A 23,432-nucleotide genomic window follows, 5' to 3' on the forward strand; every position below is an offset into this window, starting at 1 on the left:
TGTAAGAGACTCCAGGCATGGGAAACTACATGAACTTTTATTAGAAGAAATATAAAATAACACACATACTAACTAGAGCAGTGATGGCGAACCTATGGCACGAGTGCCAGAGGTGGCACTCAGAGCCCTCTCTGTGGGCACACATGCTGTTGCCCTAGCACAGAGTTTGCCAGAGTTTCTTACTAGAAAGCCAGAGGGACGTGGCACTTTGCAATAAATAAGTGGGGTCTGGGTTGCAGTTTGGGCACTCAGTCTGTAAAAGGTTCACCATCACTGAACTAGAGTAACTCTGGTGCCACAATAAACTACAATTCCCAGAATTCCCAGGCACTGAGCCAAAGCAGTTAAAGCAGTCTCAAACTGGATTATTTCTGCAGTGTGTTTTGAGCCTCACTCTCTTACACAACATACTGAACCAAATATAAAATGGTGAAAAGGAATTGTGAAATTTGAGGGTTGGATAAGGGAGTATCTCTACGTCTCCTGAAGATATTGTCCACAGCAAGCAGGAGCAGCTTAAATCCTATCTAGTATCCCTAGCCCATTTGACCCCTTTACTGCCATTCAGAAATCAGTTTGGAAAGCCATATGGGACTCCCATTACATAGCCACATCAATGCCAGGGGGAGTCACAACTGTGTGCACATATTCACTGTATAGGCTTATGTGTGGTTATGACTGCAGCAGCTGTGAATTTATTTTATTTTATTTTTTTCCTGCAAGACATGCACATATTTGCTTAATCAAATAGCCTTTGCTTCCCCTTCTTTCTAATTCCCCACCTGCACTTCTATAAAATGAAGCTGGTAGAGAAGGAGGAAGTGAAATGTCAGCTTGCAAACGTGTGCATAGAAAGAGAGTGAGGAAAACTTTGGGATTTTGTGTTCGGTACAGAGCACAGAAAACAATTTCCAGCCAAAGCTTTTTTCACTTGTTAAAATTTGTGGTTTTTATTTTAATGACATGCTCTGAGGAACTCTGGTTGATTCTTAATGTATGCCTCTTAATGACAATGTGGGGCTCATCCCTTGTGATTTTTCCAGAAAGTCATCCCTAGATCTTAGGCTTTGCCCTTGCAGTTCAGGGACTTGAAGATTCCTGACATGACCATCCTAGATTTGGTCCTTTTTCCTATAGCTATTTCCCATCTTAACAACCTCTCAGAGGTGGGAGAGTACCATTTTGCCTTTATTTAAATCATCATAATCATCATCATCATCATCATCATCATGTATGATTTCACTTTCTCTTTCCATACAATTCAAAGTGTGTAATAGAAGTTTCTAACAGGAAACACATGGTCTAACAAAGATGTTTAACTACAACCCAAGGAATCTAGCTATTGAAGAATCATTCCCACAACATGGAGCAAGAAGTAGTATGGTAAGTATTCTGACACATCTTTCACTTCTGCAGCCAGTGCAGGAAAGGCATGATCTGAGCTATCAAAAGGCTTTATTCAGGGAGGAAGATTGCCTTGTCTGGTGGCTGCCTGTCACTCCTCCATGTTTCAGATGTGAAGGTTTAATGCCTGATTAATGTGCTTACAAGCCAGCTAATCACCTAACTCCTGTCCCCAGCTTAAAGGTGAGAAAAATAAGACACGTGGACAAATTCTGCCCTTTTCTGCTGGCTGACCATATGTCAAGTTGAGAGGCTGATGCAAAAATACTATGACAGCACAGGTGAGCACAGGTGGCATTAACATGTGGCCCAGCAGACTTCACTGTACTGCAGTCCCAGCAATTCCAGCCCATATAGCCAATGATTAAAAATAATGGAATTTGCAGTTCAAAATCTGAAGGGAAATACATTTCCCATGTTTACATTATTTAAGATAAGGAAGGCTGCTAGGGTAAGGAATATAAAAACTAGAGTGGAAGGAGAAATTGCAATCCTATACACATCTTATCAGAAGTAAGCAGCACAGAGTGTAATGTGACATATTATCTGGTAAGCATGTATTGGATTGTATTTTCCCCAGTGGTTGTTGTTGTTGTGAGTCTTCAAGTCATTTCTAACTTATGGTAACTCTAAAGGTGAACCTTTAAAAAAGCTGTCAAGACGGATCTCTTCCGGCAGGCCTTTCCTGAATAAAAGTGTCCGGCCACAGAATAACTGCCCCCCACATCATGTATTAGCCCACCGCTCTGTCCTCGCTGGGTTTTTTTTAATAGATATTTTAATTGTAATATGTTTAATCCTGTTTTAAGGGGGGGGGAATTTGGGACATAATTTTGTAAATGTGGATTTTAATGTGTTGTGAGCCGCTTTGATTGTCTTGTCACAGAAAAGCGGGATACAAATAAAAGTTTTATTTATTATTATTATTTATTATCACAGGGTTTTCTTGGCAAGATTTGTTCAGAGGGGGTTTGCCATTACCTTCCCCCAAGGTTACCCAGTTCATTTCATGTCCGGACAAGGAATCAAACCATGGTCTCCAGAGTCCTACCTCTTCTTTAATCCTACCACACACAGTGTTCCTCTTTATCATATGGTGGCATTAAAATATTAAGTGAACTATATTAAAAACCAGTTTGTACCACTTTGTAAGAGGTGTTTAGAAATATCTTCTTATTCTGAATCAAGATCTATGATTCCAGTGAACAATTCAAAATTTCTCCTTTTTTTTTACACAGTGGTACATTTTAAAAGTCCTAGGAAGTTGCCTCACAAGTAAGAACAGCAGTATGGTTTGTAGTGTTTTGCTAGTTATTTTTTTTATTAGCCATGGTTTTTATTAGGTTAATCATATCAGTAAAAAAATTGGGAAAGAGAATAGGCAATATCATACATGGAAGAAAATATCAGGACACAATTAAAACACAATCCAAATTATATTCCTCTTTCTAACTGTCATTACTAGCTATCATTGAGTTACCTGATTAGGTCCATAAAACAAAGTGCACTTGCTAATCTTCTCCAGCAAACATGCACTATTAGTGTTAAAAAGGTCTGATACTGTCAAAATCTCTCATTTGCAAAACAAAACACATTTTGAACAGAACGCTAATAAACTTTTGCAGAGCCAGGATATTCTGACAGTCTCTCATCCTTCAGTACCTTTCCATCTTCTTTAAAGTTCACTTTTGCTCTTCCTTATTTTAAAGCAGCTCTTCAAGATTTATTTTTCTGAAGCTGATGAGAAAGATGAATTCTGTTTTTCAAAAATGATCAGACATCCCAAGTTCGTTATGAATCTTGCGTAATTATGAATTGTATGATACCTATGGTACATTTTGTAGCATTGAAATGTTACATGTGGTTCAAGGAAAATATCATAGCAAACCAGCTAAAGTGTGATTACCTGTGAAAAGTAGAGTTATGAAAGTAGTTGGTACATCTTTTCTGCCTCCACCATGATTTCAGAAAAATGCACTACCATGAGCAGGATACTTAATTAGAAAAGTTGTAGTACATTCTGGCTAATCCTCTTGACTCCTCCAAGAAGTTGCAGCTGCAGGAAAGGCTGAACTGTCGAATTTAGAAAAATGCTTTCAGTCAAAATAAAATGCTCTTTCAGAAAAAGCCAGGTATCTATAAGCATGACAAGATGGGAAAAACAATGACCAAATTCAGTGTACCAAAAATGCAGTTGTGCAGCAAGAGTAGGAAGCTCCACCACCAAATGCACTGAAAAGCTTGAAAATTCAGTTCACATTCTTCAACATCAATTAAAAATTTGAAAATCCAGCACATGGCTAGCATCTGGGAACAATTCTAATCTTAATCATGAATATGCAATGGACTCAAAGGCATTATGAGTGTTCTTGAAAGGGCTGACAGTCCCCAGCCAAATTCAGTCAAATGATTAACCTGATCAAATCTATCTGAAAATATCTCTCAAAAGTAATAATCTGTAGAGCTATGACCCCAGCTACACTGTTCAGAATGCAATTCTGAGCAGTTCAACTATGAATATGATGCATTGAATACAGTAAGTCTTACTTCCAAGAAGACATGCATAGGATTGATTCCTTCTTTTAGACGATTTTAGGTCACAATGTACCATGATAGTGGATTCCTTCTCCCCAGCAATTCCAGGAAAATTGGAAGATCTGTATTTGTTTACAGGAAAATGAAAGACAACACTTTTAAACTGAACACCAATCTTGGTTATCAGGCTATGGGGCCGGACTGGTCATACTATATGAGTCTTTCTTTAACACTGATAATGGGACAGCTTCCTCCACTTCAAAAACACCATCTAGTTAGGGAGCAAGCCTCAAGGCTAGGGTTGTCTCCAGTTTTTGTGGGTCACCTCCAGGCAAGAAATGAGGGTGTACATTCTCCAATTCTGGGGGTGTTCAGCTCCAGACAAGGAAATGACAATATGCAAATCTCCAGTTTGGCTAATAGAGCAGCAGTTTCCTATAATTTCCAAGGCTTAATTCATTTATTGCAGCAACTTTCAAGGGCTCTCCAGGGGTCTGTCTATAATGTATTTACTATGTTAGCTTCTTTCTTCCCTCATAGTCATTGTGATGCCAGAGCTCTCCCTCTGTTCTGCTCTGCTCTGCTTTGCATCTGCCTTCTGGCTAAATGCAAGTGGTCTAGATTAAATATCCTTTACACTATTTCCCTAATGAAATGAGAAGGAACAATTCCCTCATTTCACCTTCATCTGGGAATAGTCCATTTAGCTGATTTTTCTCTTAATTTCCAACAGGAAAATATGTTCTCCCTCACCCGCACCTTCTGTTCTACAAGCTCAGAGGTTCCTGTCAGGCATCTTTTTTTTTAAGTCATTACATTTTCATTCACTAATTTTTCAAAATTGAGGGCATGCCTAATTTGGGGATAATTTTCTATTGCTTCCAGATTAATAGGCACACAGCCACCTGCGCCAGGTAGCAAAGAGAACTGTGTTGCTGTTGTCTGTAAGGTACCAGAGCATATACTAGATTTATTTTTAGATAAAAAATGACATGAGGTGGTCCTGGACCAAGATGGCTTACAGTCAAATAAATAAGGAAAAGAGGATTTTGCAATTGCTGAAAATCTTTTATCATTTTGCAAGGAGAGTCTGGTGTTTTGTTTTTTTTAATTGTACCTCTCACCATAGGTTTGAAGGTCAGTTGCTACCATTAAGCAGCCAAGTGCCGATGGATTTGCTAGGCCAGTCCCCTTGAAACACTGAATGCACAGACCTACCCAAACTGACACTTCCTTCTACTGTCATCCGTACACATAAAGGAGCAAACAACCTAGTGGAACTGTGCTTGGAGAAAGTGCTATTTTAGGTTCTGTTCGTATAATGAGTAGCTTCACTGAGAGTACTAAGAGTTTAAGCTTGCCATGCCTTGTAATTCTACCACAGACACCTCTTGTCTCTATATAATAACTGACAGTATCTAAAAATAACAGGTCTGATCTGGGTGTCTTCTGCATGTAGAAGTAACTTGCCCTGTCCATGGTCAAGATTTCAACTGTATGAAACATAGCACCACTTTTACCACAGTGCATACCAACTGGTACTACCATCTACCAACTCTGTATCCCCATTAGAACATGTCCTCCAAATGTCCTGGTTTGCAAATAAATTTTGGTTGTATACCCTCTTAGATGTACACATTAATATAATGAAGGGGCTGAGGGTGTCAGGGAGGCTGAGTGTAATACTGTCAGGAGGCTAGGTCCTATCAAGACTCCTAGAAAAATGACCCAGGCTGGAAAGCTCAGTGTTCAGGCTAAGGGGCATTCATCTTCTTCAGGTATCACAATACCAAAAGAGAACTGGTAGCTCCAGTGTTGAGGGCATCAGAGAAACTGGAAGGAAAGCTGGGCAGCTAGTGACACTAGCAAAGGGTCTCTTATAGACAGTGCAAATGGCACTTTAGCTAATTCTTAATAGTGTTTCACAGATAAAGACACTTCTGAATACCATTTACCTTGAAAACCCTATAATGGGACAATCCAAAGTGAAGCAAAATATAATGCTGGAAGATGAGACCCTAGGTGGGAAGGTACTCAATTAGCTACTGAAGAAGTGAGAAATGCTAATAGCACTGAATCTAATGATGGAACTGGCCTCAAGCCAAAATAATATTCCATTGCTGATATGCTCAGATTTTAAAGGAAAGCCCAAAGCTGCACAAGTTATACAAGAGGGACATGAAATGTGAGAAACATGAGTCAGGGGAAACTAGAGAATTTAAAAGAAATGGAACATTTAATACTGCTATATTTGGTATGAGTGAACTAAAATTGATGAGAGTGGGACATTTTCAACCAGATAATTACCCAGCAATTTACTCTGGCAATGGCAATCTAAGCAAAAATGGGATGGTATTATTAGCAGACTAGTCTATTAATCCTCTTGCCACAACCTCCTCTAGGTATTTGTCTGATATTTAGCAGGTGTAAAGGACTAAAGTCTATTGTCTGTAAACTGCATCCAGTATGGGGATAGGAGCGGGAATACAGTCACTTGTTGATGAGAAGCAACTTGGTGTTAAAGTGTTTGAGTGTTCAATTATGTCTCTATGAGCAAGGTTGAAACCCCACCAGCCATAGAAACCCACTGGCTGACCTTGGGCAGGTCATACTCTCTCAGCCTTAGAGGGAGGCATAAATCTCTGAATAAATCTTGCCAAGAAAATTATATAATAGGGTTGCCATTGGAAAAGACAATAATGCTACGAAAGGTGGAGGGATGTAGAAAGAGAGGAAAACTGCACTCTATATGGATAAACTCTATTAGGGAGGTCAAGAGTATGAATTTACAAGATCTAAGCAAAGCAATGGAGGATAGAGAGTCTTAGAGATGGCTCATCCAGAGGGTTGACCTGAGTTGAGATCGACTTGAAGATGATTAACAACAGCAGCAAGGTCAGAGTTAACATGAAAGTACTTCACAACAACAATAAAAACACGTGTTGATGCCCAATAATATTCAGTAAGAAGCACTCAATCTGTGATGATGGTGGTGGTGCTGCTGCTGCTGATTGAATCTTGTGTTTGGGAAATATTCTCTCATAAAAATCTTCAAGGCAGAGAAATATTAGTGTTGAGAGTCAGTCAATTAGATGGCTTTTCTATATATCCTTGCTATCCCACCTCAATGGAAGATAAAACACCTTAAATAGAGTTCTTCTATTGGGTTGGAGTTTGGCTATTACATCTGGGAAAGTGTCCTCTTTTGTTGGGTATCTATTTAATATTCTTTTTCTGAATCTGATGTTTTCTCTTCCCCTGTCTCCAGCTAGGCTGAGAGGCTGGGCCTCCTATGAAAGGAGAGGAGGCCAGCACCTCCTGCTGCTGCTTTTATGTGATGTGTGATGCAACTGCAGAGCTACAACACTGTTTAGCTATAGGCCTCAGGGAAATATTTCCCTCAGTGGTGGCCAGTGACTCCCTACTGGAGAATTTAGCTTGAACTTTAAATCAGCTTTCCAAAATGCTGAACTCTATTTTTCAAACAGATTCAGAAACTTGGGACAGTACAGTGGGCCATCCACATTCGCTGGGGCTAGAAGCACAGGAAACCTATGAAAGAGGGGAAACTGCAAATAACAAAAACACTATTTTTTTAACCTGAGAAAATCCCTGTCTAGGAACCTCTAGCTCCTCCAGCACAACTCGGTGGTCAACATCTGCTAAATATTGACCATAGAACTGACCTGGAGGACCTACAAATGCCTAAAAAAGTGCGCTCTATAGCAATATCTAGGTCCTCCAGCATGACTTCTGGCTGATGTTGACCAAAGAGTCATATTGGAGGAACTAGAGGTTCTTAGAAAGAACATATTAATACAATCTGTGACTAATCAAATTGCAAAAGTCAAAGCCACAAATGTGGAGGGCCAACTGTATTTTAAAACCACCCCATGGACACAGAAGCCACCAGTTGCCTGTAGTTTCCTTTCCTCCCTTTCTTCCTCTTTTTGCAGCTTCTGCTTTTGTTGTACAAGCCAAGGAACACTCAACTGAGAAAAGAAAGAAGGCAGTGTAGGTAAAGAAGCCTGGCAGGAGAAGAAGCCTGGCAGGAGAATTTACAGGGGCAGAGAGGAAAGGGGAACACTCAACATCTTGTTTTGGGCCCAGTACTTGTTCTAATTGGTCTTTTCAGGGTCACACAGTGTATCAGATTTCTCCTTCTCTGTCTCTGCAGCTACAGCAGTGCAGAAGGAACAGAAGACTGTAGGACTCCCTTCCAAGAAATGTTACGGTGATGACCTCATTGCTATCCTTCCATAGGCAGGTTAAACCTGTTGTTATTATTTTGAAAGGCCTTTGAGGACTAATTGTTCATGTGATAAGGGTCTTTAATAATGTGCTGTATTGGGTATCTATATCTTAATGATTATGATTTTATGGATACATGTACATATCCATGTACAGATGTCAAAGTTGCTTTTTATATTATTGACAGTTTAATTATATTTTAACATTTGTATGATTTTATATTGGCTTTTAGCTTTTAACAATAAAATTCTATTCTATTCTATTCATTTGTATGATGTGACTTTTATCTGTATATAAGCCACCTGCAGTCCCAGGACTAAGGAAAAGGTGCGAAGGAGGGAAGGAAGATATTGTAAAGGATACAGAAAAGGAATGGTATTTTGCCTGATGTATGTTTCCCAAGGCAATCAACATACAATCGGTCCCCTGCATCCACAAATTCTGTATCCACAGATTCAATATTTTAAATATCTATATATTCTCAAAGGCAAACCTTGATTTTACTATTTTATACAAGGTACACCATTTTAATGTGCCACTGTATATAATGGGACTTGAACATCCACAGATTTTGGCATCTACGGGGGGACCTGGAACCAACGCCCAGTGGATATCAAGGGCCCACTGTACATACTGCAATGCACCATAGAAAAATGAGAAATTAATTGGAAAACAAATAGTTAAAAATGCAGGAAACTGGATGAGGGTGAACACTATATAAGAAGGAACAATGAAATGACAAGTTGAAAGCTTTAGTGCTGCTGAGGCAGATGGGGAGCTGGAGGTGAGCAGGCATGTGGGAAGAAGGTTGCCTGCTGCAAAACTGCTGACCCTCTGTCTAGTTTCTCAAGCTGACTGAAGCCGACAGTAAGCATGTTTACTATCAGTCAATCCTGATAATCTTGTGACGTTAATCTGTTGGTCCCACGCTCTGCAGTGAGGGCACTCAATACTAGATGCATGTTATCACACATAGAAAAAAGAGAGGTACCTCAGGAAGCTGCTATCTACTGTATCTTCCCCAATGTTGGCTCCCCCCCCCCCCGCAACAGTCATGCTCATGTGCTTTTAATATCACTTTATCATATAGATATGTAGATGTGGAGATAAATTTCTGTTTTGATAAAGAGAAGAGATGGGGAGTGTGGAGATAATGGTAAACTGGTGTTAAAGGTGTGGGACCACAAAAAGCTCCCCAAAAGTTTGCTCCTGAAAAATGACTTTCATCCTTGCTTTTTAGCACTAGCAGAGAGATGTATAGATTGCTTGAATCCAAGCCTCAGCCCTTCAAAGGTTAATAATAATAATAATAATAATAATAATAATAATAATAATAATAATAATAATACTTCATATATTATGTCCCTTTGTTACTCTTAGCTGCCCCTACTCCCACCCCATTTGCTTCTTTCTAAACCAGCATTTTACAACCTAGTGACTTCAGATATGTTGGATTACAAATCCTAGAATCCCTGGCTAGCATCTGGAAGATACTAGTCTGGGGAAGGCATTTATAAACTCAAACAAGCCATGATCAAACCTTGGTTTATCAACCAGCCTTGTTCATTAAACACAGTTTAAATTAAACAGTAAATGTTTGAGCTCAGACATAAATAGGCTATCTTCTTCTTTAGTGTGTACTAGAGGAGAGACAGGGATCTTTAGCAGCCCCATCCCTTAAATTACCTGCCTGTGTACACACCCAAGGAGCATCTACTTTTTCTTCAGCTATGTGTATGTTACATAGAGAAAAAGTAGATAAATTCTTGTTTTTCACAACAGATCTTAACTGTATAGTCTTCTTATCTTCCCAGAAATATGTGCCTTTTGTCTAATAAGGGTTAGGCCAAACAATTCATGTAAAGTACTCCTGTATTGTTATACTCTTATTAAAGGTTCAGTTAGTTGACTAGGCTAACTGTTTTGATCTGTTAAATTAATGATTTGCACTAATACCTGTAACACTATATAGTATAGCAATGCTATGTGGTTTTCTAAAGAAAATGGAAAACTACTACCATATATGTGATTGGTTGACCCTGAAGAAAATTGTGCAATTATGTGTATTAATTCAATGAATTACTAATTTAGATCTCATTTCAATGTTGATTCTTTAGTATGGCAATATCTGGAACTAAGTCATTGAATTTAATACACTTACATTTCCAGTCATTTTGGTAGGAACCCGTTATTGAGGCAGTGGTAGTATTTTCCACACATGCTGTGTGACTATAAAACAAAGGGTTGTTGGCCTAATCACCTTTCTTTTCACTCACAGACAAAATGGAATGTTAGTAAAAAGTTATGAAAAAGTCTACTACAGGTGGACAGTTTGTGGCTTTTCAGATACTATTGGATTACAGCTCTCATTGGCCCTACCAGCATAGCCAAAGAAGGAGGATGGGAGCTGGAGTCCAACAATACATGGACAACCACAGTTTACCCACCTACCTAGCAGGGAGACTTGTGTCATTCTCTGAGGAGTATCTGGCGTCTGCAATATTCTACTAATACACATACAGTATCCCCAAATGCTGGGATCAGCATTCTCAGAAACGTGTTTGCTCCTCCTCTGAGGCATGAGACACTGTCATTGGTGGCATTGGACAGTGATGTCATCAGGTGGATTAGGAGTGCTTGAAGTATTTCTGGAGGATGAATTGCCTTTCTGAAATTTTTCTACTCAAAATGGATGGAAGATAACTTCATGGTTTCCAAGCGGAGCCCCAAACACTGTAAGTTTTTAAATTTAAATCTCTATATCTCACTGTCAGTGGAACAGGGAGGGAAGGCAAAAAAAGATGTGGTGGTTCATGCTTTAAAAGTAGAAATCTTAATGTATGTACTTAATGAAGCCCAGACAGACCCGTTTGAATTTTCTTGTCCTTTGATCTCTTAAACGCTATCAGTAAAGATAATTTAGTGTGAAAGTTGAAAGTTGTTGTTGATAAGTCAGATGCAGTAATTCTTTATTGACTAGATTGTGATCTAAGCATCCAGGCAAGATTGGGTTAGTTTTGTCACTTCTTTCTTGGCAGCATTTTAGTCTACCAGTTGGCAGTTGTAGTTCATATGGTTCAATGTATTTGGCTGGGTTTGCTGGGAAATATTGCTGAAAAAAATATTCAAAGTGTTTGAAGTATAATTAAAGAACAGAGGATGCACAAAAATCTCACTGCAGTGGGAAATACCGAGTATCACATGGCTTGGCGTAGTAGTGGTACTTCTCAAAATGCTCTATTAAAACAGTGAGAGTTTTATCATTGACATTATTTGAAGGAAGATTTTCCAATTTCAATGACTACCCAACAAATCGCAAGTTGCCTTGACTGCTGGATCATAGTTTTGACTACTTGCTATTGGAATACTCACTGCCAGGGAGAGCTATCTAATGGTTCCTACTATGAAAGCATGTGAGGATTGCATTTATCTTTGTTTAGAAATATTCATAGGTTTGTAAGGGAAGAGGAATTTTCTCCTTCTAAAGAACTGTGTTTTTGAAGTAAGAAGAAGAAAAGAAGCTTGTCATCATCAAATAGTGTTGCTGGAAATATTCATTATGGGCAATTAGTACAAGTCATCCCCAAACAGGAAGGAATCTGGAATATGAATCTGGAATCACATTTTACAGTGGATTAAGAAAATTCAAGGTAGGAAATTGGTAGAAGGAAGTCTTAATGGTACTACACTATGAGTCTGTCTGATGCAGCATTGCCATATTGAGAAGAATCTGAATGGCTTTTTCTGAAGGTTGGATTTTCAGACTTTGTGGAGAAGACCTCAAGACAGATCACACTGGGCCCAGTGTCATCCACTTTGGTACAATGTTAAAATTGCATCAGCCTTGCGTGGCTAATTTCTGCTTTGGTCTTTCCGTGGCCCTGCAAGATGTCCCTATCAGACATGGAGTGTGTATGTGAGGAGTCTCCATTAAACAGGCTCTGAGCAGCCCATGTGGAGTTTTGAGCCTTGTCATGCTAGAAAAGATAATAGCCTCAGCATATGTTTTGTCTTTCCTGAAGGATCAGAGATTAAAACTGTGAAAGGGGTGGATTAGGAAGAAGCGATTTGCCATTTGCACACAAGCCTTCTTGTTTACAGGACAAACAGAAGAAAAAGAGCAGGAGGAAGATTAACCTGAAAGCCAATCCAAGGGTGAGTTTCCACCTGACAGCACCACACTAAGAATATTATCATGGACAGATTGCATTAGATAAAATTAACCATCCACGTAAGCAAGGTCATTACACAAAGGATCAACTCCTACACTAAAAAAGGATTTGTCAGAATCAATTAGAAAATGCTGGGCTTGAGGCTGGAGGCGGAGGATGAAGGTGGGAAGAGAAAGGACACTTCATTGTACAGCCATTTTCAAGTTATATTTCACTACTAGTGCGTGCACTAGATTGCTCATCTCAGAATTGTGGGGGATTTGGTAATAGCAACAGGCAACTTTACTAGCAGAATTGCTGTTGAACATTCCCTGAGAGAGGTAAGGATCAAAAGAGGAATTCGAAGGCACTATGCAAAAGATCAAAACCAAGCTAGGAGATTCAGTTTAGGCACTTGATACAGTAAGGAGCTAATGAAAACTGAAGCAGATAGACTGGAGTAAAGAAATCAGATGTGTGCTTTTACTTGATTAATTCCAGCTAGAAACTCATTCAGTGGATTAGCAAACAGCTTTGTTGGAGAACCAAGAGGTACATTTCTGACTTTGGTACAAAAGATTCCCTACTATAGTAGGGGAAACAATTCATTTTTAGACTTTTTTAAAAATAGAAAAGGGCAGGAAAAATCCTAATAGTATGCCTCTCACTGGATGGTTTCTCCTACTGACTGTTATCATAGAAAAAAATGTAAACTGTGGGTGCGTATGGAATAAAAATTCTTAGAATAAGACTGACCATTTTGGTAACCTCTTTAAATTAACATCATTGAAACAGAAACTGTAAAGTATGTCTGTTTGGGCTAGTGCAAATTGGCACAACATCCTTGGCTTCAGCAATGAAAGGGATGCAGGGATTCCAGGGGCTGAATGGAATGCATGATTTCAGGAGTTGGAGTTAATTCTCAGCTCTCCCAGAAATGTCGTTGATCAGATTGTCTTTTGTTCCATCTCATTTTCTTATCTGTAAAATGGAAATAATTTCTCTTCACTAAGTCAAATAATAGATGTTCAAAGCATAAGGATTGTCTCCATGTTTGCTGGGAAATGTAGTGTTATGTTTTATTATAACTAGCAGTCCAGTGCATTTTTATTCTATAAGCAACCTTGCATTGATTGATTGATTGATTGATTGATGTTTACTTAAGATGTTTAGTGTGGCTTCCTAAGGAAGTTTAGTGTGGCTTCCTAAGGAAGAATGTGTGAGAAATGATAAACTACAACCCACTACACATTTATTGGGTGTAATTCCTACTGAATTCAACATGCTTAATAACATACATCAAGCCATATATGCTAAATCCTAAGGCAGAATGAAACTTCATATACGTCCAGGAAGTTTGTGGTTGCAGACAACATGTGCCCAAAGTGTTTGTACCTTGATTGCTTTGTTCACAAGAGCAAAGCAAACATGAGCACCTAAAGATTCTCCAGTGTTCTTTCTTTTGCTGTTGATTTTTATAATTTCAGCATGTACTAAATGGGAACAAAGAGAAACTAATTGTGTATTATGATGTTGTCATTTATTTATGAAATTGAAGCTTTCTGCCAAAGAAGACAACAGTCCTTAACAAAGTGGTTGCTGAAGTATTCTTGTCATCTCATAAATAAGCCATGTCCCGAGTCACGATAGTGCATAATTTAATAGTTACAAAGTAGGGTCTTCTCCTTACGTTCAAGAGCTTTCCCCTTCTTTTTCCAAATGTTATTGATGCAAAAGTGTTAGCTTGATTTTCAGAAAAGTTTTAAATTATAAGTATCCCCCTTTGTGTAATGTCTAGAAGTTGTTTCTGTCTGTGAAAATTCTCACTGTATCCTGAGATTTACATGCATGTTATTATAAGCTAGAGTTATAAAGGCAGAATTGTGATAAGATATTATGCTGTTGGACTAGTGCAATACTCAGGGATAAAGAGACTAAGCTTCTTTCAGAGAAGTCAGGGCTAATTTTGTCCTTTCTCAGCAGGGTTGCCATGATGAAGGGAAAGGTCTAGAATGAGAGTTATATAACTTGTGCAAGGAGCAGAAACAGGATGCTTGGGATTTGACATATGTGATGGGAGAAAGGAAAGGGCATACTTTTTTTCCCTTCTGGGAAAAGGCAGATTTATCCTAACTAGCATTAGTCTTAATGTAATGGCTGAAACAACAAAGATGGATATTTTATGTAAAGTGGAAGTGAGAATCCCACAGAGAAAGGAAAAAACAGATTGTTGTTTGAGCCAAAGGGCAAGTCTTTTTAGTATAAATAAGCACACTAGTCTGCACCTGGCAAAATGGAAATCCATAAATGGTTGACATCTTGGCCGAAGATTGGTCAGATTTGTGGGCAATGTCTATACTTCTTGTCACTGTTGTTATGTTTAGGATTTTAAAGGAAATTAAAAATAATGGGGAACTTAACAACTGCCAATGAGCAAAGAATGTCTTCTCTTTTAGCCAATGTGGGAAGCAGAAAATTTCAGCAGATTTGACTTTTATCACCCCCACCACAAGCAACTTTTTTCACCATTTCCAAAATTCCTTCTTATGTTCAACATTTTAAGTATAGATAAACTTATGATACAGAGGCCCTGTCCTCTTCTACAAAAGATTACTCTGGCTCTCAGGAAGAAGACATGGATATACAATGTTTAAAAAGAAGATGAATTCAATGTTATAGACTAGGATTTGAAAAGGCCGACAACCCCAAAACCAAAATTCTCTGGCCTGTCATGTCCTGTGAATGTATCCTATAATTCTAGTCTGCCTGCAATCTAAACTAGTCTGGTGCAGTCTAGGAGCAATTTGCTTCGGCTGCTGTGGCCATCAGCAATGCTTATCTAAGATATGGAAGACCCATTTCAACAGTACATGGTGTCATGGTGGACTTTAGCTCCCACCTTACTATGTAAAATAATGTCATGAATAACTTTAAAATCCTCCTAATCAATATAGTTAAGAGAAGCGATCAATTTTTTCTCTATTTCAAATGTTCTACGTATAAGTAAATAATAATAGATGTAATAAATGCTGATTTTAATCAATAAAAAAATAGGAACTTATCGTTGATCAAGGTAGAGTATTTATCCAGCTGAACCATGTGGGAAATATCCAAGAGGAGCCTCAGAACTGTGAAAATAGCCCAGGGGAGCTGTTTGTAGCCTATATAGGCCATATGATTTCCACCGCTTATCTAGTTCCACCTTGTTTACTTAGACTGTTAATGCTTCCCAGGATCTCAGATAGGAGTCTTTCTCATCATTTGTTAATTTCTCATTTTTAACCTGGAAATGCCAGGGATTGAAACTGTGACCTTCTGGATATAAAGCATGTGTTCCACCAATAAAAAACCAATAAATGGAAATCCAGAAGGATCACAGTCAAGTGCATAATTACTCCATTATGTTTAAGTGACCACCTGGTCTTATCATCCAGGAATTCTGCAGTTAGCAGAAAGACTGGTGAGCAAAGATAGGCTGCTACATTTGCTTTTCTCGTTCATTCTAGAGAGTAACCTAGACAGAAAGAATGGTCCTCTGTTTCCTGGACATTTTATGCTTTTAAAAAGTTGCATAATGAATAGCGTTGTAATTGTCAAAAGAAAAAGAAAAAAACACCAGTGGCTATATTTTTTCAATTTGCTGTCTCTGTTGAATTTCTGCCCTATAAGGCAGGCAGGCAGTCTGGTCAGGGCAACTCTCAAATTTCACATCAAGGGCCAAGATCCGGTATGGCATAGCATAGCAATTATACTACATTTCTCATCTCAGCTGCCTAAATTCACTGTTTTGCTACTGCAGCCCACCTCCCACGGCTACTCTATGCCTCGTGAAAAGTGAGAAAGGATGACAGAGAATGCCTGGCTATGTCCTTCTGGCCAAAAGCAGACCTATTTCATCATCCAGTGAGATCCATTGGAGTCCTCCGGAAGTCTCATTGGATGTCATTGGTTTCCATCTGGCTACAAGGAAATAAGCAGACATTTCTCCAACTTCCAACTCCACTACCCCCACCCCCAACCATAGAATGGCTACTTTGAGATGCTGCAGCAGCTAAATGGTGAGTCCAGATGATGGCTATGGTCACTGCAGGAGTGGAAGACAATGCGAACCTCCACAAAGACAAAAAAAAAAAAGACATACATGCCTGCATATGTCATGAACGGGATGCCAATGAAGGTGAGCTCAGAGCAATATCTTGCTGTAGTTTTTTTTATGTGAGTTTTCAGAGACTGGGGGTTAGTTATATAGTAGTGCAAATTAAACTGAGGGCAAGCAAGGCCCCCATCACTTTTTAAAAAGTGTATGCCTTGTCAAAGGGAGCTTGTGAAGTTACAGTTCCACAGAGCAGAAAGGTATCACACCCCATCAAAGTCATCATGTTTACACAAAGTTATACAGGTCCTGTTTTCAGTTAAATTTGGTAAAAGTATCCAAGCCTCTGGATCTGCTTTAGCCTGGAGTAGCTACCAAGAACATTTCTCTTTCAATCTGTTATGGCATCAAATATAATAACTGATCAAATATTGCCCCCCTTCCCAAATGTCATTAACTGTGTTGACTTCCCTTCTAGAGAGAACAGTCCGAAAAAGTTGAGTGCCTCAGAGCAGCTGAAAAATGACAGAGAACAATCCTCCTGCAGCTAACCTCAATGCAGACGCAGCAGCAAACACTGGGCCTACCACGCCGCGCAAGGGGCCTCCCAAGTTCAAGCAAAGGCAAACACGACAGTTCAAGAGCAAGCCCCCAAAGAAAGGAGTAAAAGGGTAAGAGGAAAATTCAACAGAATTAGTTCGCAAATGCCTATTAAGGTTGTACAATACCAGTCAGCTTCCATAACACCCAATGGGATTTACTCATTGCTATGTAACCATACAGTTATGGGTTTGGAATTGGTCAAAATGACTTCTTTAGCAATTCTCTGAAGTCCAGGCCCTATGAATAACTAGAAGTGGGACTGAGAACCCCCTCTAATTTTCCGTAAGGTGGAACTGGTAACACCCAAAATCAATTGTAGGTGCCTGAACTAAGAGCTCCCAAAGACTTGAGAACAGATAGCTGACAGGTTTGTAAAGTTCTATTGTTGCATTATAACAGGAGGAGGAATACTACCAGGATACACAGGTCTTAGCTAGAGATGACTTATATCTGTCTTCTCTGCTCTCTGAGGAATGTGTTAATTCAGAATTTGAGAACATTGAAAGCAAGCTACCCTATAGTCTATATATAGACAGTCTGTGCTAGAACTGTCTCTAGGGGCAGACAGCTACCGGTACTTTAATTTCTTCATTAAATGATATGGGACTATGTATTTCCCTAAGCTTGTGACAGCATGTATCTATTGAAGCTGTTAATGGTATTGACCTAGTGCTCAACTTGTATCTATGTATACATATACCTTATATCATAGAGGTGTCATAAGTCCTTGGGGAGTTGTTGCTCCTAAGAAATCTGAATCCTTGGTAAGCATCCCACTGCTTCAAAGTGGTGTGTGCATGTAGAAAAATACATAAGTGTGCACTGTAAATGGAGCTGGTGCCTATTAGAGTTGTTGTTGTTGTTCTTTTTGTGAGAATTAATTGTACTGGGTAACACAGAAAAGTAAACAAAAGTCTTCTTAGGAGATCTGTTTACCATTACAGATTTCCTGGTGGACTTTCACCTGAAAGCTTGAAACAGAAAATAATGATCAAATAAGGTAACACGAGATGAGTGTTAGAGCAGGAACACAGAAAACAGCAGCATTCCAGTAGTTTCCATGATTACATAGCCATTGATTGCTGATGTGATTTGGATATACCTTTGACTTGCTATGGCCATTTGGAAAAATCTGGAATCCTTTATATCTTGGTAAATAAACTCCAGTCAATTTTAAGAATCTATACGCAGGACCCCCTTCCCACAGCTAATGACATTTTTAAAAGATCCTGTTCTGTTTGTCATGAGCTAGCATGATGAGGATGTGTTGTCACATTTAACAACTGTCTGACTACCAAAAGTTCTCTTCCAGTATGTTTAGGAAGAAATATTATATTTCTTCATATTTCTCAAGACATGTTCTATATAATAATAATAATAATAATAATAATAATAATAATAATAATAATAATAATAATAATAATAATTTTTATTTATAGACCGCTATTCCGCAATGATCATAGCGGTGTATAGTAAAATTGCAACACAATACAAAAAATTGCAAGGCCTCTCTCCCCCTCAAAATGGTGGTTGGAGGAGGGCTCTTTTTCTTCCAGGCCAGGCCTCTCTCCCCCTCAATATGGCTTTGCTCAGTCTCTTATTTTAATTTAAAATGTAACATGCAACTATTAAACTGAAAAAATAATAAGGTAGCAATTCCTCAGACAAAATGTAAGGTCAGTGAATTAAAATATAAGATTATAATAACCTTTACAGGTCACATTCATAAATTAATATGTAGAGAGATCTTGTAGCACCTTTGAGACTAACTGAAATAAAGAAGTTGGCAGCATGAGCTTTCGTACACTTCAGTCTACTTCCTCAGATGTATAAATTAAGTTGAAGTTATGGATGACGAAAGTATGTCATTACATAAATTTTATTTTGGGGTTGTTGGGGGGGGTTTTTGGATGACAAAGTATCCACAATGACCATACATTATGTCCCGGTGAGTCAGTGCATGACAAGGTTTGCATGGTTGACCCAGAAGAATAATACTCAAAATATTGCAAAGTATTTTATTTTGCACTAATACTGCTCTTCCTAATGCTTTTGCAATTATTCACTAAGGCTGAAAGGATGTACAATTCCTGAGCAGAAATGCTATTATTCATTAGTCCCCAAGTGCTTCTAGACAGAGGGTATGGGTGCCTAATATTACCAGTCAAAAGACATGAAGCTATATCTTTTGCCTATTAACATATTTTTGTGGACATGGGGGGCAGGAAACAGATGAGAAAAACAGAGAAGAAAGGTTAAAAGTGTAAGATGGCAATGTCTAGAAACCCCTACCTCTGTTTTATAAAATGAGGGAAGGCATAGCAAATGGCAACAGCCTTACTTGGAAATGGAGAGAGACCATTCACTCAGTTATATAAGGCCCCTTTCATAGGCGGGTTCTCTGATCTAAACAGATCACATGTACCTGAGTGTGAGGAACAGATTATGTTTTATTTAAAGCTGCCCTTCCATTTGTCTCTGGATTTGCAGTTCCACCTGTTTATAATCCCAACACTTAACATGCAAAATGAGGACAAGCAAATACATGAACTCACTAATGAAGATAGAGTGAGCACATCAGTTATAAGGCTTGAGCCTGCAATTAGTGCAACTCTTGACTATCCCATTCCCTTTTATGTTCTCATTCTCCTCTCAGGGTTGTCATATTTGTTTTAAATATCAATACATAAGCAGGTCTTCTCCTTCCCTTTCTTAGACTTCACCTCATCTCTCCTTTTTTGTATTTCTGTAGGTTTGGAGATGATATACCAGGAATGGAAGGACTTGGAACAGGTAAATAAGATAAAATACTGCTTTGATGCATTCCTTTGATGAGCTGAATGTGGTTTGTCTTAATCCAGATGGTAAATAAATTAGGAAGGATTATTTTTCTACATTCTTTTTATCAGAAAGGACTTGCTGGATCATTTAGCACAGATGGGATCATCTAATCCTGTTCGCTGCTTCTCAGAATGGTCATCCATGTGGTTCTAAACGTTTTCCATGATTCACATCATGAACAGCTCCCCAGAACCAAACGTAAATATTTTGCTGCTTCAGGAAGAGCACCAAATAGTGCCTTTTTCTATCCATTTCTATCAGGAAATGGGATAGAAACGGGCACTATTTCTGACATAAATCATAAAATCTGCTAACACCTCTCCTTACTTGGAAGGGAAATTACAATAACAACAAAGTAAAAAATGATTCCTTGTCCTTTCAACATCTGCCACCTGAGATAGCCGTCTCTATCTAATGGTAGGGTTGGCCCTGCAGCTTCCACAGTTTCTGGTAGTCAAAGACTTCTGAACACAAAGGTTTAATTTCTAGATCTTGCTAACAGATTTATTATCCATAAACAAGGTGTTCTTAAAACCATCAATACTAGTTGTCATTATATTTTTCCATGGCAATTAATTTCAGTCGAAATGTGTTGTGTGACTCCTTAAGTTTAGAGTATCTTAGGGTTTCTCTGCATATGCAGTTAACATACACACTGCTAGCTCACACATAGTAATGAAGAATTACGATAGTTGTTCTGATGAATTTGCAGTACCTGATTACATTGTAAAAAAGACAGTTGGGTGAAATTAGCAAGTTTAGTAAGACAACATTTCAACTCAGCTCAATTTAAAAAAAAAAAAAAAAAACAAGTATTATAGTACCTGCCAAGATTATGCCACATAGCCTTTAAAGCAGACAAAATTGTGAAAAACATGCTATCTCTTCCAAGGATGATGCATGAAGTTCTCTTTGGCAGATCATTAGATCAAATAGAATATGAGCTAATGATCTTCATGGATATTGGTGTTAAGATAGTCCTTATGGAATATATCCACAGAGATTCCAAAAAGTTTCGAAATTTTTAATTTCTGTGAGAGCCCAAGAATGAGAGATATCAGATATCAACAGATATCAACAGATATCAGCTTGAGGTAATATGTAATTCAAAGCAGGAATCCTGGGAGATTTCAGTCAGTTAATACTTTGAATTAAACCAACCTGATCCATACTCCTTGGCTAATGTGCAGATTGGAATACTGTTACTTTGCAGCCTTGTTCCAAAAATGTGCTAAAATGCATATTTATGCTATCTATTTTAGCATAAAATTAGTTTAGAAAGATGTACTTTGAGGGGAATGTGTAGTATCTGAGAAAAATAAATTCATTAATATACATCATCATTGAATAGGAATTTTCATGTGGTTTTTAAAAAAAATAATCACAAACTTAGAGAAATAGGGTAGAAGAAATGTATAAACAAACACGCATGAATCCAACATGATTCCCTAATCAAACGTAAAGAGAAAGGAATCAAGGGAATCCTCATGAGTACTTTATATGCTAGTTTTTTAGTTGCCACATGGTTGCTCACTTTAAACTTCAAGATAATTGGCACCATTGTTCCAATCCCTACAAGTAACATTTCTGTATACATTGAGTTATCCAGCTTGATGTATTTGGGCAAAATAATTTATCTTCACCATGGCATTACTTTTCAACGACTGTGACACTGCAAACTTCTGTGAGGCAAGCCTCTATCATTTTGTGTTGTTGGTAGAATGTCAGCTGTCAGGGTCTTTCAAACCATATTACTAGCAGAAAATATGAGACTTGGAATGCCTATTGATAAAAGTCAAGGAAGAAAGTGCTGACGCAGGTTTACAGCTGAACTTTAAGAAAACAAAACTAATGACCACTGATGATTTACATATCTTTAAAGTGGATGATGATAACTTTGAAATAGATTTTTGTGGGTTTTTCAGGCTATATGGCCATGTTCTAGAAGAATTTATTCTTGATGTTTCGCCAGCATTTGTGGCTGGCATCTTTTACTATACCACTGTATTAAATAGGGCTTGAGCATCCATGAATTTTTGGTACCAAACCCCAGCAAATAACAAGAGCCCACTGTACACAATAATGGTTGGTAAAGTTGAAGGCAGTAGGAAAAAGGAAGACCATATTATTGGGGGATCAAGAAAGCCATGACCCTGAGTCTGCAAGACCTTGGCAGTGCTTTGTATAATAGGATGTCTTGGAAGTCTCTCATAGAGCTGCCATAAATTGAAGCCAACTTGACTGCAAATAACAATAATAATTTCTTTTTTCTCCTATTTTTTGTAGATATCACAGTGATCTGCCCCTGGGAAGCTTTCAGTCATCTGGAGCTTCATGAGTTGGCACAGTTTGGAATCATCTAAGCCCTCAGAATCTTTGCTTGTTTATTTAGTGACATTGGGAGTTATGGAACAGTCCTCATCACCCATAAGACTTATTTCTATCCTTCATCCAAAATGATGGCATCATACAGAAACAGTTGGCTTTATGGATATAAGTCAGTTCTGGCCAACTGTGTTTTTTGGGTTAACTTTGCAAGAAATTAAGAAATGCTGCTAAAATACCCAATTGGCTGATCACTTAATAGCCTGAAAAGCATCTGCATATTTTCCTGTAAAATAGCTTAGGTTCTTTCTACCTAAAATATATGGCATGTCCATGTATGACATGTATCCAATTGTGATTTCTTTGTATATATTTAAAAATCTTGCCCATAATTCTCCATCTTGTAAATGTGCGTGCCTATACTGTACAGGCAATCCTAGAGTTCCCTGCAGTTTAATCCAGTATTAAACTCCACAGTAATACCTCGCCTGTGCATGTATGCAAATAGCTACAAGATTTGAATGACATTCTACGGTAACAAATGGCCAAAAAAAAAAAGAACGTCCCAGGGGTTGCAAAACTAAGAACCCATTGTGCCAGGAAAAGATTTGGGAACCTGCTGTGTTCTGTGGGAAGTTAACACCACATCAACCATGAGGCTTCATGTCTCTAGTCCTACCTTTACATTCTTCTTGGGTCACAGTTTTATAAAGTTAATTGCAGGGGACTAGCTTTTCTTCTGAAGATATTAGGTACATTCATGTTTCATATCAACTGGGCATTTCAAAATCTCCCAAGTGAATGTCCCATTTTATTATTAAACTCTACATAGCTTGTTCTAGTTTTCATTGGTAGAATTTAGTTAAGAAAATATGAGGGCTACCTACAGTGAATCAGGCTGTAATCTTATATATGCTTGCCTGTAAGTAACCTATCATAAATATAGTGAGGCCCTATACAGACCGGCAGAAAGCGCCAGCCTGTGGGTGAAGTCAGGGCTCAGTGTCCTGACGATGCTTGCCCTAACTCTGGATAGGGGCCACGGTGTGAAGTTGCCATGGCCCTGATCTGGCAGGAAAGGGGCAGCCTCTCACTGCCCCTTAGGGGCAATCTGTACAGCCCCTTACGTCTGAGTAGACATGCATGGCATAGCATTTCAGCCTACTTGGAAACAGCAAATAGAACTGTCTTCTGTTCTCCCCCCACATACATACACCTTTATTAAGAAA

General features: G+C 38.5%; 1 protein-coding gene and 1 long non-coding RNA gene across 6 annotated transcripts; both read left to right on the plus strand.

The window, feature by feature from the left end:
- The first annotated feature begins 1,260 nt into the window (after positions 1-1,260).
- LOC121931310 lies at positions 1,261-8,442 on the plus strand. The gene is made up of 3 exons (XR_006104111.1): positions 1,261-1,383; positions 1,581-1,685; positions 8,117-8,442. It is a non-coding gene; the product is annotated as an uncharacterized LOC121931310 (long non-coding RNA).
- Positions 8,443-10,789: 2,347 nt separating this feature from the next.
- Positions 10,790-22,682, plus strand: PDE6H (phosphodiesterase 6H). Of its 5 annotated transcripts, none has more exons than XM_042468926.1 (4): positions 10,790-10,925; positions 16,913-17,105; positions 19,790-19,830; positions 22,165-22,682. In XM_042468926.1, the coding sequence occupies exons 2-4, from the start codon at positions 16,957-16,959 to the stop codon at positions 22,239-22,241; spliced, it is 267 nt and encodes an 88-aa protein (XP_042324860.1). In that variant the 5' UTR covers positions 10,790-10,925; positions 16,913-16,956; the 3' UTR covers positions 22,242-22,682. The 5 variants fall into 5 exon arrangements, with proteins under 5 accessions (XP_042324860.1, XP_042324862.1, XP_042324861.1 ...); XM_042468928.1 differs by lacking the exon at positions 10,790-10,925 and adding an exon at positions 12,194-12,345; XM_042468927.1 differs by lacking the exon at positions 10,790-10,925 and adding an exon at positions 12,414-12,682.
- Positions 22,683-23,432: the final 750 nt, after the last annotated feature.

The sequence above is a fragment of the Sceloporus undulatus genome, chromosome 5 (assembly GCF_019175285.1).
Source record: "Sceloporus undulatus isolate JIND9_A2432 ecotype Alabama chromosome 5, SceUnd_v1.1, whole genome shotgun sequence".
In the NCBI taxonomy this organism is placed as follows: domain Eukaryota; kingdom Metazoa; phylum Chordata; class Lepidosauria; order Squamata; family Phrynosomatidae; genus Sceloporus; species Sceloporus undulatus.